This window comes from Aricia agestis, chromosome 13, assembly GCF_905147365.1.
Source record: "Aricia agestis chromosome 13, ilAriAges1.1, whole genome shotgun sequence".
Taxonomy (NCBI): Eukaryota; Metazoa; Arthropoda; class Insecta; order Lepidoptera; family Lycaenidae; genus Aricia; species Aricia agestis.
In genome coordinates, this window is record NC_056418.1 from 15,462,834 (window position 1) to 15,481,156 (window position 18,323).

An 18,323-nucleotide genomic window follows, 5' to 3' on the forward strand; every position below is an offset into this window, starting at 1 on the left:
GAAGAATGAGAGAGAGAACTATGATAAACTATGATTTACTTTAGCCCAGACTGACGTACGTGGGCATCTCATCAGTTGTCAGCATGTGTTAGTGTGTTACATCAGCTTGGGTTCAGCCCCCTTAGACAAAGTATCTTTCGTTAAAAACGATGACGAAATTCGTTATCAAAATGTGTGCGGTTTGACATAAGTCATCGCTAAATGACATTTCGCTTGCGAAGACTAATGTCAAATCCCATGTAACATTTTGATAACGAAATTCGTAAGTAATCATTTTTAACGAAAGGGACTTTGGCTACGGCCTCAGTACACTATTATTTGGATTTATATCGCTCATTTCAAGACTTTAATATAAGGGGTGGCAGAGAGAATATTATGTTAATTTTGTGTTCAGTTCTTGACAAACAAATCCCCTTTTAATGAAAAAAAAAATCTAGGCAACTACAAAGAAAAATACATTTTTTGCAACAAAATGCTGACGAGCACTTAATAAGCCACCCTAGTATATAAAGTAAATCTGGAGCTACAAGATATGTTTTACAATCTTTTGTCTATACTCTATTTTCAAATCATTTTGATCTAATTGCAGACAAAACCTGACTATAATGCTACCAATTTAAATGTCATTTATTTATCGAGCAATATAAAATGCAGGCATATTAGTTTAGTGACATTTAAATTGTTTGGTTTTACATCAAAATGAATTGAAAGGGGTTATTTAAACTTCCAGATGCAACAAAATTTTACTTCCTAGCGTATGAACAATTATGAAATGTAATCTGCATTAGATTACGTTTTGTTTTGTATTTTGCGATTTGAATGTATACATACGTTTGACGATAATTTTATATACATTTTACAAAACCCGTAGTGTACCGCTCGACGTACTGTCAGAGAAATTCACTCAGAGGCGTACCTAGCTACGTAGTTCGGTCAGATTATGTCAAAATGACTAGAAATAACTCGACCAAAACATGTAGGTTTTGCCTCTGAATCAAATTCTCAGACAGTACTTTGTCCATCGAGTACATAACCAATAAAACAGTAATGTTATTTGTATAAAATTTCGCCAGTCCGCTGCGCTCTGATTGGTCAATACAACTGCGGCTGTGCTGCCATTGGTGCAGCATATTATATACGAACGTGATTGGTTAATCGAATATTTAGCTCACATTACTTCTATGGTTACATACTCGATGGCTTCGCCAAAACTACACCAAAAATCATTATGTGCACAAATTTTGAAACGAAATTATAAATCGGCATAGGTAATCCAATTTGAAATTTTTAGACAACTGTTTGTTAGAACTAGTTGTTAGAAGTGCTATGAATTCACTAGGTTTTTGCTTAAAAATTTAAAAGCAGTTAGTGCAAAGACAATATCTACCTGCACCGAAACGCGCGTCAACAGTCGCCTATGAATCCATGGCATAGGAGCGTTTTCACATTACGCGACGCGATATCGTGTGTCGTATATATTATCCTTTCATCTGTCACGAACTGTCAAACCATTTTCGAAAATACCTACTTTTGAATATTCTTAGAGTAAGACGCCCATTTTGGGCGCTTGACAGACGAGCTAATTTTATAATACAAGTACACAATATAAGTGTGAAAGGGTCAGCGATATATGTATTAGTATGAGACATACGACTGTCTTTGTCACACCTATGTATTTTATCTTGTATGTAATTTAAGAGATCAATATTGAAATGTTGTCTGCTATCGCGAGAAAAATGACCAAGACATTTTTCACAACAGATAATATTATTATAATAGTCCAGATGAAATACATAGGAGTGAGAAAGATAACTTTTAGTGTGATTCTACATATTTTAGCCAATTTATGTCATTTTAGCGCGATATCTGACAAGAAATTGAATAGCTCTCTTAATTACAGGACATAAAGATTAATCATACCGATTAATCATATCGTGTAATGTGTAAACGCTCCAAGTTTTGAGTATATTTAACATAGTGATTAAGTGCCTAGATTTCCATTCGTCAATTGTATTGTTATTCAACATTGGAAAGTTACATGAAGGAACCCGTATGTAATGATTTCACAATGATACAAATATTATCTTTAAAGTTTCAAGAACTGATAACGATTTTAGATACTTAGTCTATTTGCAATCAATATTTTGACAGAGAAGTTAGAAACGAGAATATTTTATATGAGATTTGACTTGAATTGCTTAATAACATAAATTTTTGAATGCAACTTGACTTAAGTACCCAGGAAAGGTATACCACATTTGAAAATGTATCAAAAGTGAGTGATCACAGAGTTTACTTTGCAAGTTATCTTGTTAATGGTGGCTTTCTCTATTTTGTTATAGCACATCGAATATAACTTTAGGGCATTAATCTATCGTCTGTGTCTTTTGTTCGTCATATAAAGTTATTTTTTTCAAATAAATTTTGTTGGGGGCGCCACAGTCGCAATAGAATTCATGAAAAACTAAAAGGTTGCTCTTATAATGTTATTTTATAAATGACAAACCTTTTTAAAAAATCTGACACATCGATAGAATATGCGCAGAAGATAGGGAAAGCCAGTATTCTGTTATTATTTATATAATTTGTTGTTAATATATGCTCAATATGGTAGCTTAACGAAGTGTTAAGTTCCGTGATATAGCCATTCCAAGACCAGTCGCGTACTGCCAAAAAAAAACTAAGCTCCGCCAATCTGAGTTAAAATTTATCCTGTGTCATCATGCCTTTTCTTTTGTTAACACGAAGAAAGAGATGTACGGTCTCACCACAAAAGATTGAACATCTGTTGAACAGTTGTTTTACGTACTGAATTTTTCTCTAATCAACTGTTCAACGGGTGTTTCAATCTTTTGTAGTAAGACCGAATATGTTTAACCCAGGATTAACTTTACCACAGAATAGCACAAGCAGACCTTTTAATTTTCTTTTTATGAAAAAAAAAAGTATAATTAATTGATTAAAATTAAAAATGTGACAGTGATCGACACAAGAGTTGAGTCGCGCGAGTTTTGGCTCCAGTGTGGACTCCAGTTGAGAGAAAGATTATTAAATTATAATAAAATTTGTAGCCTTATCCATATTATTCTAATTATTAAAATATAATATTATGTATAATGTATTATAATTGATATATTAATATATTTATTGCGAATTATTGGTCTTTCATTTAATAAGATACATTAATCATTTAGTTTCTATGTGACTTAAGTCTTAAAAGGATCTTAATATAAGATTTAAAATGCATCTCCATGCTTTTATATTATTTTATTAACTATGAACTTAACAAAGATTTGAAAAATATATTACTAGCATCATATTTGTACAGATTTCCTAAAAACCACATCAAGGAGTTATTTAAAACTGCATTATCTACTGCTAATAGTTGTTTAAAAGCTATATTCATATTGTTCGAGAGGAAATAATTCAAAATAAAATTATAATTTTCACTATTACCTAGAGTCCTGATGATGTATACAAGTTGTAAATCATTGTTGACTATACTCACAGGTAAGTATTGTAGTGTTTTTAGCAGTAGATCTTCTGTTATGTTCGTTACAAAATCATTATGGCATGACAGTATGAATAGTAACCTAACTGTCTCTGTGTTAACACCAATCTGTGATATTGAAGATATCATTTTGGAGAGGTGTTCGGGCCTGTAATAAAAAAAAAACTATGTGATGATTTCATAATACACTGGCAATAGTAAAAAATATTATAAATCTCTAAGCAGTCTTATAATGCTTCAAGCGCACTTCTTTTATTAAAAGAATGTTACATTTCTAATGTAAATATTATTACCTCAAATCATCCTTCATCTGATAAGCATAATGTTCTAAAGCATATATCGCTGCATTCTTTAGATCTTCATTTGCAAGAAGATGAATAAGTTTGGCAAAAGCTCCCTGGTCTGTCAGCACGGTGCAGGCTTTCCGCCCAGATCCAGCCAGGTTACCTAGAGCCCAAGCACAGGTTACCTGAAATTTATGAGTATAGATTGACAATTAGATTGTATGTAATATTAGATTTTTTTGAAAAAAAAATTCTCTATACACTTGGAAAAACTTTTAAAACTTAAGCAAAGTAAGTTCTTTTAAATCTCTAACATTTAAATTAATTCAATTTTCTAACACATCAAAAATATATATAATTATTTACAATGAATATGACACAAAACATTTTCTGAACATATTGAGTCTACAATGATGCCTACCACCAGTTTGAGAAAGAGAAAAAGTGGCATAAAAAACTTGCATGAATTAACAACATCCATGAATCAAAGAATGTAATAAAAAGTATATAATACCGCTAATTCATTATTCAGGCTGTCCAATTCTGTAGTCAAATATGAGCCCATCACTTTAGCCACAACTGCACAGGCTCTTTCATCACCCAGAGCTAGATTACAACAGCAGCCTGCCGCTGCTAGCTTGTTCTCGGCATTTCTACCTGAAATTGATTAAAAATATAGGTAAACTAGATGATGCCCGCAATTCCGTTGCGCCAAAATTCGTTTATCGCGCGGGAACCGTACATTTTTCCGGGATAAAAAGTAAAAAGTAAGTATCCTATGTCCTTTCTCAGGACTCAAAGTATCTCCATACCAAATTTCAGCAAAATCGGTTCAGCGGTTTGGGCGTGAAGAGGTTAAGACAGACAGACAGACACACTTTCGCATTTATAATACACTTTATCCAACAATCACAATCCTCAATAAAAGTTATTTCTTAGGGTTCCAAATTTTTTTTAATTGAATTCAAAATGGAAATATACAAGTTTCTGTTATAATAATATATTTGTAGGCAAATTTTGAACATAACGTACCGGTAAGTTCCCTTGTTATGCCTCTCAAGGCACCATGTACGTTCAAGATGACTTCTATACACCTGAGATTGTCCATTATTCCATTTTTAACCGTCAGCAGCTCATGGGGAGACACTTTGGATTTTGTTTTCAATTTGTTCGCTATTGTTACTATGTCTTCTTCTTTAACGCTGTAAAATTGTTATAATTCCAATTTCAGGTAGGTAACTTAAAAGTTAAATTGATTCATCCAAAAACTTATGATAATGAGAACTCCCTCTAGTTCTATAACAAAAAGCTAATAAGAGGGCTATATATTTACAGAAAATTGCGTAAAATGTTTTATGAGTAAACTAGAAGGAAATACATCGCTTCTATGACCATACCTTATATCAAAAAAAAAAAAAAAAATCAAAAAATCTTTATTTTCATTAAATTTACATTTTTGCAATGTGGTGGAGTTCTCCTTTTAAGTAGAACTTGTATTAGGAGAGACCCGCTCTATCGGTCTAACATGAATTACATTATGACATTACAGTGATTTATGCTTGTTCCATAATAATTGATTTTTTATCTAAGATATAAAGGCCTAGTATAAATTAAATAATATTTCTATATTTTAGTTTCAATGTGTGTGTGTGTGTGTGTGTGTGTGTGTGTATGTGTGTATGTGTGTGTGTGTGTGTGTGTGTGTGTGTGTGTGTGTGTGTGTGTGTGTGTGTGTGTGTGTGTGTGTGTGTGTGTGTGTGTGTGTGTGTGTACATTTTAGTGCTCTATTTATTTGTGTTACAGGTGCTGTAATAATAAAGGTGTACTTATATATTTTATTTTTCAATATTATGTATTCTTTGTAAATATAAATTATTGAGTACAAACATGTATACACATATACTCATCTATATGTGTTTAAAATATTATTGTAATAAATAATATATATTACATAATAAAAATGAATATTTGAACGGTTATTGCAGTAGTTGTTCAATCTCCCCATAGGTTAATTGTTTAAGCCAATTCATTAATGTTTTTTTGCACTTACTGTATGGAATTGAGTAAATCTGTTTAAGTCTGTTTATTTTATTATAAAGTATAATAGAACATATGCAAAATTGTTGTTTTGCAAATGATGTACGCACTGTTGGTAGGGTGATAACACAACGAGGGTTTCTTTTATTCAGTACACTTGATTCTATTTTTGTATTTTTATGTGTCTTAAGTATAGTTTGAAGTATATATAGTTTTCTTACAGATAGCACATTACAATCTTTATAGAGTTGTTCTGTGTTGTAGATAATTTTCTTTTTTATCATGATTTTAAGTAGCCCTCTCTGTGCACGTTCTAGGTTTATTATATGTGTCTTTGATGAGCCTCCCCAGACCGTTATGGAATAAAGAATTACAGATTGTACTAAGGAGGTATATATATTTGTTATAAGTTTTTTATCCATAATGTTACGTAAGTATCGAAATATCCAGGTTAATTTTCTGATGCGGGTTGAGACCGCTGTTAGTTGCGGGATCCATGACAATTTACTATCAAGAATTACACCCAAATATTTAGTTGAGTACACCCTATCTATTTTTTGACAAGAACAGTTATTATTTGGTCTTAAGTTACATTGATGAGCGGTTATATTAAGATTACTAGGGGGCAGGGTTGACGCATTGATAGCAAATGGGATATAGTTAGTTTTACTTGTGTTTAATGTAAGTGAGTTTAAGTTTAGCCATTCAATTACCTTATATAGTCCGGTTTCCGCACATTTATATACTGTAGACCAGCTTACGTCTTCAAATAGCAATGCTGTGTCATCTGCATACGATATTATAGTACAGTTATGTAATTTTAAGTCTGTTAAGTCGTTTATAAACATCAAAAATAGGGTTGGGCCGAGCCCACTACCTTGAGGGACAGAATATTCAGAAGTTAACATTTCATCACTAGTGATGTTTGAGTCTAGCTTTACTTGCTGTGTTCTATTAGTCAGATAGCTGGTCATAAGTTCCATAAATGGACCTCTGATTCCCATTTTCTCCATTTTTCGAAGAAGAAGTGGTATATGAACCGTATCGAATGCCTTTTTTAGGTCTAGAAAGATACATAGTGTTTTATTTTTATTATCAATGCTTTTTGTAATACGCTTTACCAGATCATGTATGGCATCTTCAGTACTAAGTCCTTGCCGAAAGCCGTATTGGGATGTAGATAAAAGATTATTTTTATTAAGATAATTTATTAGGCGTATGTTAATTAATTTTTCAAGAATTTTTGCTATTACTGTCAATACCGATATCGGTCTATAGTTATTAATATCTTGCCTATTACCGTTCTTAAAGATTGGGTGTATTATTGACCGCTTTAATATTTTTGGAAATGTTCTATTTCTGAAGCTAATAACACTCAAGTGTGTAATTATGGGAGTTAGTGTGGATTTAGCCATTTTTATGAATTTGGTCGGTATTTTATCCCAACCTGCTGCGGATTCGGACTTAAGGTTAGTAATTATTTTACTTACTTCCAATGCGTCGGGTTCAACCATGCCTATTGTGTGTAAACATGATGGTAATAAGTTTATGTATTGATTGATTGTATTTTGATTATTTTTTATGTTTTCAGCTAATCTTTTGCCAATATTATTAAAATGATGATTGACAAAGTTCGCGGAGTCTGTTGGATTGTTTTTTAGTGTAATTAATTCTTTATTAAGTGTTTTTTTTTGTTTATTTAAGTTAGTAATATTTTTAATACAATTCCATAAAGATTTGTTATTTGACTTAGCTTTGTCGATAAGTTCTCTTTCGTAATTGGTTTTAAGTTTTTTAATTAAGTTAGTGCAATAATTTCTATATCTTCGATAGGTTATTTTAAGAATTTCGTTATTTTTGTCCTGCCTAAGTTTATATTGTAATTTATTTCTATTTCTAATACACTTTAATATACCAGGCGTAATCCATGGCTTAATTATTATTTTAGTGTTCGCTGGTTTAGATACTGTGGTGTTTAGGTTAAGAGAGTCCGAGATAATAGATGTTAAATTCGTAGCTAATTTATCAGTGTCATTAATTGTAAATAAGTCATCTGTAATTTTGGATTTGAGGGTTTGCAGTGCTGCCTTGTAATCTGTATTTATTCTAGTTTTACTGCGTATGTGTTGTTTAGTTTTTGTGTAAATAAATAGACAAATCATTTTGTGATCAGTGATAGTTGTGTTAAGAACCGCGATTAATCCGGAGTAATTATTAGGATTTAAGTTTGTAATTACGTGGTCCAAACAGCTGTTTTTTCTTGTGTCAAATGTGTGTCCTAGTAGCAATCCATTAGATGCCATCATATTGATATAATTTTCGGTGTAAGTACTATTATGACCTTCTATTATATTTATATTTATGTCTCCTAGTATAATTATGTTTTTGCTACGTAAATATGAAGAATTTAAGTAATTATTTAGTGAAGTAATAAAGTTACTTGGGTTTTTTTCTGATGGGGGCCGGTAAATACTGACAATAAAATGATATGGCGTGGTTACTTCTAGACAGGAAGCTCCAGCAATTGTTATTTCTTTGACGTTATGTTCGAGTGTCTGTTTAATAAATAATACTACTCCATCGTTCTGGTTAACTTTTCTAATTGAATGATATGTTATATAACCTGTCCTATGTGGTAGGGATTTCTGTGAGTTAATTCGGCATTCTGATAGCGCGATTATATCAGTGTCATTCTTTAGGAAACTTAAATTGACCTCAAGGTCATCAATATTTGTATTTTTATGTATGCTTCGTATATTTTGTGAGATAACTGAAAGGCTAGGTAAATGAGCAGGTAAGTGGTTTTGTAAGTTATTAATTTCACATTGAATTGCTTTAATATTACTTGTGTTATCTACATCGTTTATTATGTAGTTATTGCTATTATTCATGGACAGATAACGATATAAATTGTTTACTTAGTATTACAAGTTTTTGCATGCATAGGGGAGTAGTTATGTTATCGCGTGACAGTAATATATAATCGGAACTCTTTAATAAATATAGAATAATATTATATTTGTGTACTTGATTTGTAATATATATGTAATGATAATAATATAAATATTTTGGAGATGCACATATTTTGTGTATATTATTTATGAAATATATTATGAGCACGTTTTTTTGTAAATATTTTTGTGAAGTTATTCTGTTTTGTGTGTTTAGTGTATTTTGTAATAAGTGTATGATTATAATAAGAAAAGTAAGTAATTCAAAGTTACATACGTGGCAAAGTACATTCCTGGTTAGTAAACTTAATTTTACTTGAGGTTTGACACTTTGTGCACTAATAACAATAATATTTTTAGTAATTTCACGAGATTGGTATTGAAATAGTCAATCACAAGCTAGCAGATGAATTTGATTTTCTGACTTGATAGGGATGATTGGCGAAGTATCATCTTGACGCAGGAATACTTTTCCGTAGTTTGTCCAGCAGTGTTTATATCCTTTTGTTCTTTTCAGGTCTCTTGCAAGAAAATACAGTCGGGCTGCCAATGGTGTCAGGCTTTCAGATATGTATATCGGGGTCTCAACTGTTTTTATTCCTAGGTGATTGGTGGTGGTTGGTGATATCAGTTACTGGACGGTGAATATCACTTACCGCATCTCTTTGAATTTTACGATTATAATTGAGTAGGTCTCTGGTACTTTTTCTTATAATATTTACATGTTCTTCTGCCATATTTTCGATAAATATGGACATTTAAAATAAAAATTCGTGTAATCAAAACAAAACAATGATGTCAATGGATGTCAATTATTGTCAGTTAATCTGACAACTCACAAGTGACATGATAAGACATTGACCATAGATAAAGTATTATAGTATAGATGTAGTCTTAGCCCGTCATCGCGTGGCCATTTAGTGCTTATTTTCATACAAGTATACTCCACTCGGGCTAACTTGTCGCTAGCGGTCATTGACTCCCTGTCAAAAACTTGTCATTTTCCATATAAAACCACGATTGACAATATCGTGTCACTTCATTGTCAATCGCAGTTTATATGGAAAATGACAAGTTTTTGACAGGGAGTCAACGACCGCTATCGACAAGTTAGCCCGAGTGGAGTATAGTGTGCGTTTATTTTCTTGAATATTTCTATTTGTCGATTATTTCTAAGCACATTATGATACAGGAAAGAAAGTCAATTAGTTCATGATATTGATTAACTATAGTTCAAGTTATGAGAATCCGTAAACACATGTAAAAAGCTATGCAATTTTTATAGCCAAATTATTAATTGATGTGGCATTTTTAGCACTAATGCCTTATATAGCACGAATAAGGGATTAATAAACTTATAAATTATCTTTTTAGCTTACAAAAATACCGATTGAAAAGCCCAAAAAACGTTGTTCAAAACTTACGTATTTAATGTTAAGTCCACGTGTTTGAGACATTCTTTGACCATTCTTATGGTTTATTATTTAGCGGAACCACAAAACTCAACAATATCTAGCATTAAATGTTCACTAAAAACCTTTATTAACACTTTTATTACTACATGAAATATGCAGACCGACTCATTTGTTATGTCCTAGTAAGTAGGACATAACATTACACGCTTTTGACGCTTATGCACCGATATAAGACTCTCTCCAGTCTATAGTACCTCAATGACATTGACAGACTGTAGAATATTTTTTTAAATAACGCGGCACGAATTTGCGCTACGATTATGGAGCTTCCGATGCATAATATTTTGAATTTAGAATAAAGAAATAAAATCCTACTCTTTAGGATATCTATAATCTAACTAGCTGTCCCGGTCAACGTTGTTTTGCCATAAAATGATTTTCCCTGATTTCCTGCTTTTCTCTTGAAGTTTTTTCTGACTTTTTTTTATAGACCTCACGAAGCCCGAGACCTTTCCAACGAATGCAAAACCGTGGAAATAGGTTTGTGCGTTCTGGAGTTATATTTAGATATAGGAGCGGAAGAAAAACTCGACTTATTTTTATATACCTATAATATCGATGGTCCCTACGTATAAAAGGTCATGTCCAAAATAGCAATTTTTTTTTATTGCATCATGCACTTCCATATAATGCTTATATAATGAGACGCATATTCCTACACTATTATTATTTTTCTATCACAAGTAATTCCAAAGATAAAAAGACGTAAATGACGACAAGTCGGAGGTTGTATTAGATTTTACTGTGGTAAATGCGGACATCTATACTTACCGTCTTGTACTGCGTTGAAAATTACGCGCTGTCCCGCGTCATGTCGTACATGTCCGTTTCTACTTCTAAGGTAGCGAATTATTTTTAGACTTGTTATCATTTACGTTCAGCTATTATGAGATTTTTGTTCGTTTTTATTGGGTCTAGTGCCACACATTCAATCAAATTCAAACCAATATGAGTATTTAAGTGTTTTAAATAATCAGCGATGTGAAATAATTGCTGCAACGGAGGCTGAGGCTTCTTTTCATCATGAACAACCATCAGTGCCTTACAGTTATGGATATAGAGCAAAAAAATCGTGTTTGTTGTTTGAGGTCCACAATAATCAATAAATTTTATTTTTATTTTAATTTATTGCCAACAAAAAAACGTAATTTGTGAAAATTTCTACTATTGCGGTTCTTGAGATGAAGCTTGGTGTGAGACGGGATATGCTGGAGAGATGATAGTGCCTAAATGTGTGGGGAATACAGAAAGTACTGACGAAGGACTGACTGTTTTGCAGGCCCATGAAACGAAGTTCGCGGAGTCAAGTAGTTCTTAAAAATTTCTACATTTTAGGACACTTACGTACCACCACAGCCTTTGTTTACATGAAAAATTGAGATTAGTATTTATTAGCTTTATTATTCAAAAGCAGTCTTCTTCATGCGAGATTTTCTCTGATCCATTGTGGTATTTTAAATAGCATTATAGATATTATTTTTGGGAATTATGTCACTTTTTCCTAATTTGAGTAAATCTTTGTGTTTGTTGCCTACCTGCTTAATAGCAAAATGCCAAGGAAGTCTGGCTTTATTGCGGCTACTAGTCACCAAATCGCAAAACCATGAAAAATACGATTAATAAATTAAAAATTATATTAATTCATTATGTATGACATGTGCCAACAAAAACCTAATTTTCGCACAAAAATTACCCATTTTAAAGCCTTCTGAAATTTCTTAAAAGTCGGTAAGTATCGACAGATATGGTACAAACTACAAGCGCCATTTAATCAATAAGAAAAGTAAATGAAATGATTATGATTTAGTACTACCGACATTTTACCAATTTATAAATCCACATAACAAAGTCGGAAGTGGCACTACCGACGATTTAACCATTTATAAAACCGATTAAAAATGTCGTATGTGGTACTACCGACATTTTACACATTGGAAAAACCGGTTAAGAACGTTGGATGTGGTACATCCTACAATTTTAAGTTACCAACGATAAATTAATGTTGATAAAGTTAACCCATTTAGACCCAAATGAAACTGAGCCATGGAAAATATGAAATTTCTTTATTCATTTATAGAAACCAATAAAATTATTAGGAAAACACAAAAAAACTTTTTTTTTTTAATTTTTATATTAAAAAAATTGCCGTCCTCAAATGGGGCCAATGGGATCATACGGTGTGAAAATTTTCGATACATATTTTATGAATGTACCGTGTTTTCACACATTTCTCAAATTGCCTTTGACCTTTTTCATGACGTAATGCTAGCCCACCATAACAACGCGATTGTTGGGACAGTTTTTCGGGAAAGTGACCCTTCATTCTGCAGGTTTGGCAGTACAGATATGTATTGCTGGTTGCAGGATTCTACCGCTTGTATGTCTCAAGTAATGACGACCAAATGCCACCGAAATTGGAGCTGATTCAATTCTTGTTTTTATTACTTTGATGATGCAGCCGCCATGCGTTTGCCAGTTACCACCAATTTTTGTTTCGTATAACAGTGCGAGAAAATCGATTGACCAGTTGACTTGACCCCACGCATATCCTTGTTATAGCTTTGATAAAAATGTAGGAAGCTAACGTCCACATTCTTTCAACAGTAATACATCTGTTTACTTTTCCCAAAAGAAAAACGCTGTAATGGCTCCGCCCGATCGCATAGGCATTATAATCCAGTCGATGTAAAACAAATTCTGATTTAGTTGGTCGAAACGGTAGTCAAACTCGTCGTTTTCTTATTTTTTTCATATCCTTGACGGATACGAGAGGACACTTTTCTGTACTGCTTTGGCCAACAGTATCAGTTGCACAATAGCCAGCTACCCCTTAGAATTGTGAAAAACTGATAAAGAAACACATGGTTGCGAAGGAAATACGACTAAATATATCTTTCCACTGTCATCTTCAATCATAGTAACTTCCTGAAGTCCATAGTATTTATCATAGCTATTGAATACCCTTCAGTTCATTGATTATACGAAATTGATCGGTGCCAAAAAATGGAATAATTTACATCCAATGTGCCCATTGGCCCCAAATAGGGACACTTGTATAAAACTACTCCTAATCTTATAAAGACTAAAGCTTTTCACACTAATATGTATATTTTTAATAGGTTATAGAGTAATGAGCTCTTTCAAGTAAAAAAATATAAATGCCTAAAAGAAAAACTTAAAAATAAAAAATACTAACTTGGCGTCATTTCGGATGTTAGAAACTGCTTCAGAAAAATAATTATAAAACACTGTGAACTATTTTAATATTATTTGTACCTTCTAGGAATAAAAAAATACACTTTTAGCAAGTTGACACTTACAATTAAAATAAGTATAAACTTGAAAGACAAAAAAATTAAGTAATTTTAAAAGTGTCCTCGTTTGGGCACGGTGGGTCTATATGGGTTAAGAATTCATCTCATAATCAATTCTTAAGCAATAAAACATAAGCTATACTGTTAAAAATATTTAAAATATTATAAAGAATAGTAAATACCATTTTCCTCACTAGCGTTTGCTTTTGACATAATATTACCATCAGCATTTTTTGCCTTTTACTATATTTTTCTTCATTTCGTTGAGTACCAAGTATTAATTGCTGATCTTGTAGACATTGAAAATGGCGTCGAAAAGTAAAAAATTATAACTACGGTAGCAAAAAAACAAGTGACAGCGCGACGTCCATTCCCTCCGTTAATATAGTCGGATGTGGCACATCGTGCACTCTAGGTATAACGTAGGTAGTGACTATCCGACATTGTTAGCGGGCAATCTTAGTAATATACGACATTTTTAATGTGGCTATTTCAGAAACTACGCATAATATAGATTTTTTCTTTTCAGCTCATGATAGCCTTGGGGTTATAAGGACATATTTTATGAAATAAAACGAAAATGACGATTTTGCACATCCGACATTGTTAATAGTCATGGGCGATTTGTTTTGCGAACAAAAGGCGTTAAATTGGCTATGTATTTAGTGAACTGCTATTTATTTTATATAACACAGGTAATAAATAATGTAACATTAATTAAAAACTATAAAGAACACTCCTTGTTTGCTCGATAGATGGACTAACGACGGTAAAAGAAGCCCTTTCAAATAATCTTCCCCGTTTTTTCCATTTTCCTGTTTCCTTGCTCCTATTTATCATAGTGTAATAATTTATAGCCTATAACCTTTCTAGATAAATGAGCTATCAAACACTAAAAGAATTTTCTAAATCGGACCAGCAGTTCCTGAGATTAGGGCGTTCAAACAAACAAACTCTTCAGCTTAATAATATAAGGTGTTCTGTCAATTTGGTAGTCGCAAATTGGGATGAAATACTATTTTGTTCCTGCGAGGAACATGTAAGATGCATCAATGCTGCAGCATTCAATAGTAATGCTGAAAATTTCGACCTTCATAAATTCTCCAGAGTCAGTAAAAGCTGAATATAATAATAGACTCAGAATTATATTCTACCGTCCAGACTTGTCCACCGTAGAAATTATAATGAAGCCTCAAAGAATTTATTAATATTAAGATGCAATAAAAGTCTGAGGTCGTCAATATTGGTCACCTGGGTCTCAAAATTGGAAAAGGTATTTGACCTTGCTCAAGTATACGAAAAGACCAAGAAGAAGAAAAAGGCAAATGATCTGGGCATTTGTTATCTTCAAGATGTAAATATGTTAATTTTTTTTACAGTAGGTATCATTGACAAATTTGCAAAAATATTTTAAACTAGATCTAAATCATAGCACCGATGCATTTTGTAAATAAAATCTGTTCATCATTCTCATCATCTTCATCTTCAACATTATGATGCTTTTGTTTTGTGAAAACAGTGAAATATATTTATGCTAAAATTTGTAGATTTTGGTAAATTAAACAGTTTAACTTATCAAATAATCACATATTATTAGAATTTTTCATTATGAACCTATAGTTATTGATGACATGTCCTTTTATTTGTTCATTATAACATAGAAAAAACTTCTTAAATTAGCAGCGTATATGTCTGTGTTTTTTAGTTTTTCTTACTGAAGAGGCAGAATTTGTATTACTTATACATGATAAACTTATAAATTATGACAATAGGAACCATTTTATATAGTGCTTAATGAATTTAGGACCTAATATAATATTTTTAATCTTCCAAAGTAAAAACGGACATATACGACTTAACCGTTATGGGCAGTCTTGAATTGTTACCGTAAAAACGGTCACCTTGCAATTTTGGCGAAAATATTGTAAATATTTAAAATTGTGTTATATAATGACAAACGGCCTACACTAAGCTTTACAGATCAATAAAAATAATTGTGTTTATGTTTAATGGTAATCTACAGTAACAGTTTGAATCTTAAAAACGCTCTCCTGAAAACCACTACTTTTGACATGTCGCTTTATACGTAGGGACCGTCGATATATTAGATTAGTAATCTAACATTATTTGGTCTAAAGGTGTGCCACCGCACTTCGCGACACTATTCTGCAGCGAAGCGACTGACGTTTGTAAAACGTCCGCGTCAGTTCTACGGAACATGAAGTGTCGCGTCGCATCGTTTAGACGTGTGGTCTCGCTATAATTAACCTTTAACTGGTGACAAGCGGTCTCACAGGCTGCACGGCGTCAGTGAAACGTCTTTTCACCCACTTCCCCGCATTCTCCGGGTTTGAGCGTCTGTGTAGCTTCGAGTTTGGTTGCCACCGCGCCGTAGAAGGAGGCAGTTGCATCGGACTAACCCAAATCGATAAGTTATATGGATGCAAAGTTCGATAGCGGCCTGTGAGACCTTACGTCACCAGTAGCGTAACTTTTTTACGTTACATCGCTTATTGATTTTTTTCATTTTTTACATCTATTATTTACGATGGATAATTCTTGTCATCCAAACAAGAGGCGAAGGGAATCGGGAGTCAGAAATGAATCGTTAAACCGTAGAAATAGCTTTAATTATCTGAAATTTATAGAAGAGGAGAATGATAGACACAAGAATTCCACTGAACAGGAAGCCGAAAATATTGCCGAAAATTACATCCCAAAGTAAAGTGATCATGATTCAGGAACCGAAGAGAACGACGTAGGTTACATCGATCAACAAATCAGGAGCCATGGCAGGAGAATCAGCCTTCAGAATTAGTAAAGTTTTACCATTGTCAGTTTTGTGAAATGATAGCTGTAATTAAAGGTTTTCTTTTTTTTCAGTTGATTATTGTGTTAATTTTATGGAAAAAGTGTTACCGTTTGATTTATGTTGATAATAATTTTATAAAAAGACATTATTCATCCCATCTCTAATTTTCATGATTGTAAAGACTGTTCTCATTGTAACATCAAATTTCCTTGTGTATGTACAAAATGCTTCTAACTTAGATACGAGTATCAAACTATTCTTGAACATGGCGGTAAGCCAATATACTTAATTTCTATGCAATAGAACGGTAGCGGCCTCTCAGACCGCTCGTCACCAGTTACGTTACGCAAAATACATGTCACCAGTCACCAGTACCTTACAGGTTTCGATCTGTTTCTTATATCAATGGTTTTGATTTCGAATCGAATGGTATACAAATAATTACTATACCTACTTCCGCTTACATTAAAGTTCTCCAGTTAACACAAAAGTTGTCTGGAAGAAATCGCTTTTAGCGATAAGACCGCCTTTGCCCACATATTTTAGATACCTAACTGTTTTAATTTGAGCTTGTGTTACGTGTAATTTCTTGTAATTGTGAGCAATAAAGTGTTTTATTATTTATTATTATTATTATTTCGATATAATAAAGGATAATTTGGAGAGAGCTTCAGTAATTATAATAAAGTAAACATGAATCCCATAAGTACTAATTATTAATAGCCATTTTATTTAATTTTTTATATTCTTTATTTACTTAATCACAAAAGAATAATATTATCTAGTAATTATACTTACAGCTTATAATAATATCACACAATCGGTAATCTCGTAAACATTTTTTAGAATATTAAAAATAATAATCAATTAATGCCATCAATCTGAGGCGTACAAACGGACGACCAAAATAATATCTATACATCGGTAGCTGTCGTGAGTCGTGAGTTTGTGGCTTCAGAATAATAATTTCTATTTTTATTAGGTGACCGGCACCCATGACGCCTATAGGCATTTATTATATAGGCAGCCGCGATAACTCAAATCAAATGTTAATAGCCGCGTACTGACCAAGCGAGCAGCTTCGCGTGGCAGCCTCGCGAGGCAGTTGCTCGGTCGGTCAGGACGTGCCTCGCCCGAGGGAAACGCATGCGTTGCCTCGCCCGAACGTGCCGTGGCCCGAGCCAAGCATTGTCGGTTTTTGTCGATGCTCAAAGGCGCCTTGGTACGTTTGCCGCGTTCACTAGGCACGTCCTGAACTCCTGACCGACCGAGCAACTGCCTCGCGAGGCTGCCGCGCGAGGCTGCTTGCTTGGTCAGTACGCGGCTATTTAAGAGGATTCCACACCGCCCTTTTTTCCATACAAACGTTGTCCCCTGTTTCCTCCCTGGATAATGCTAGTAGAGTTATAATTTTTTTCCTGAATATCTACGGCCACTAATACAATGTCCCTATGTTTTCTTTTTTTTATAATTTAATTATTAAATAAGATATGAACGTTCAAAAACCCAAAAAAATGGCCAGATTTTCCGCTGTGTTCAAACGTCCAGAAAACAGATTTGGCTAGATTATACAAAAAAAGCAAAACATAGGAACACAGCTCAAGCCTTTTTTTAATCTTTAATGAAAAAAGTACTTAAATCGGTTAAGTTTTGGAGAAGGAATCAGGGGACAACGAATCGTCGATTTTCTGGATTTTCTGCAGTTGTCTCTATCGCGTTCTGCGGTATAGGCTTGAGGTAAGGGAGACAGCTATAGATATTTCACGTACTTTTTTTTCATTTCTCTAGCCCCTGTTGTATCCTCTTAATGATGATGTGTCGGAAAAATGTTCGTTAGTGACGTTCGGTTGTAACAAAAATCGCCACTCGGTCGTCCATTAGTTATAGCAACTTCTCGCAACAAAAATCAACAATCAGTTAAATTATTAACACATAGGAA

The 18,323-nt window shown here is 33.1% G+C and overlaps 1 protein-coding gene across 1 annotated transcript; it reads right to left on the reverse strand.

Moving 5' to 3' along the window:
• Positions 1-3,274: 3,274 nt before the first annotated feature.
• Positions 3,275-9,566, reverse strand: LOC121733350. Its single transcript, XM_042123564.1, has 5 exons — positions 9,440-9,566; positions 4,828-4,997; positions 4,310-4,452; positions 3,805-3,980; positions 3,275-3,659 (listed from the first exon to the last, which is right to left on the reverse strand). The coding sequence occupies exons 1-5, from the start codon at positions 9,442-9,444 to the stop codon at positions 3,275-3,277; spliced, it is 879 nt and encodes a 292-aa protein (XP_041979498.1). The 5' UTR covers positions 9,445-9,566.
• Between the last annotated feature and the right edge of the window lie 8,757 nt (positions 9,567-18,323).

Coding starts and splice junctions, on each gene's coding strand:
- LOC121733350 (XM_042123564.1), bottom strand. Junction 4,453..4,827: donor CATAACAAGGGAACTTACCG/GTACGTTATGTT, acceptor AATCAATTTCAG/GTAGAAATGCCGAGAACAAG. Junction 3,981..4,309: donor GCCTGAATAATGAATTAGCG/GTATTATATACT, acceptor CATAAATTTCAG/GTAACCTGTGCTTGGGCTCT.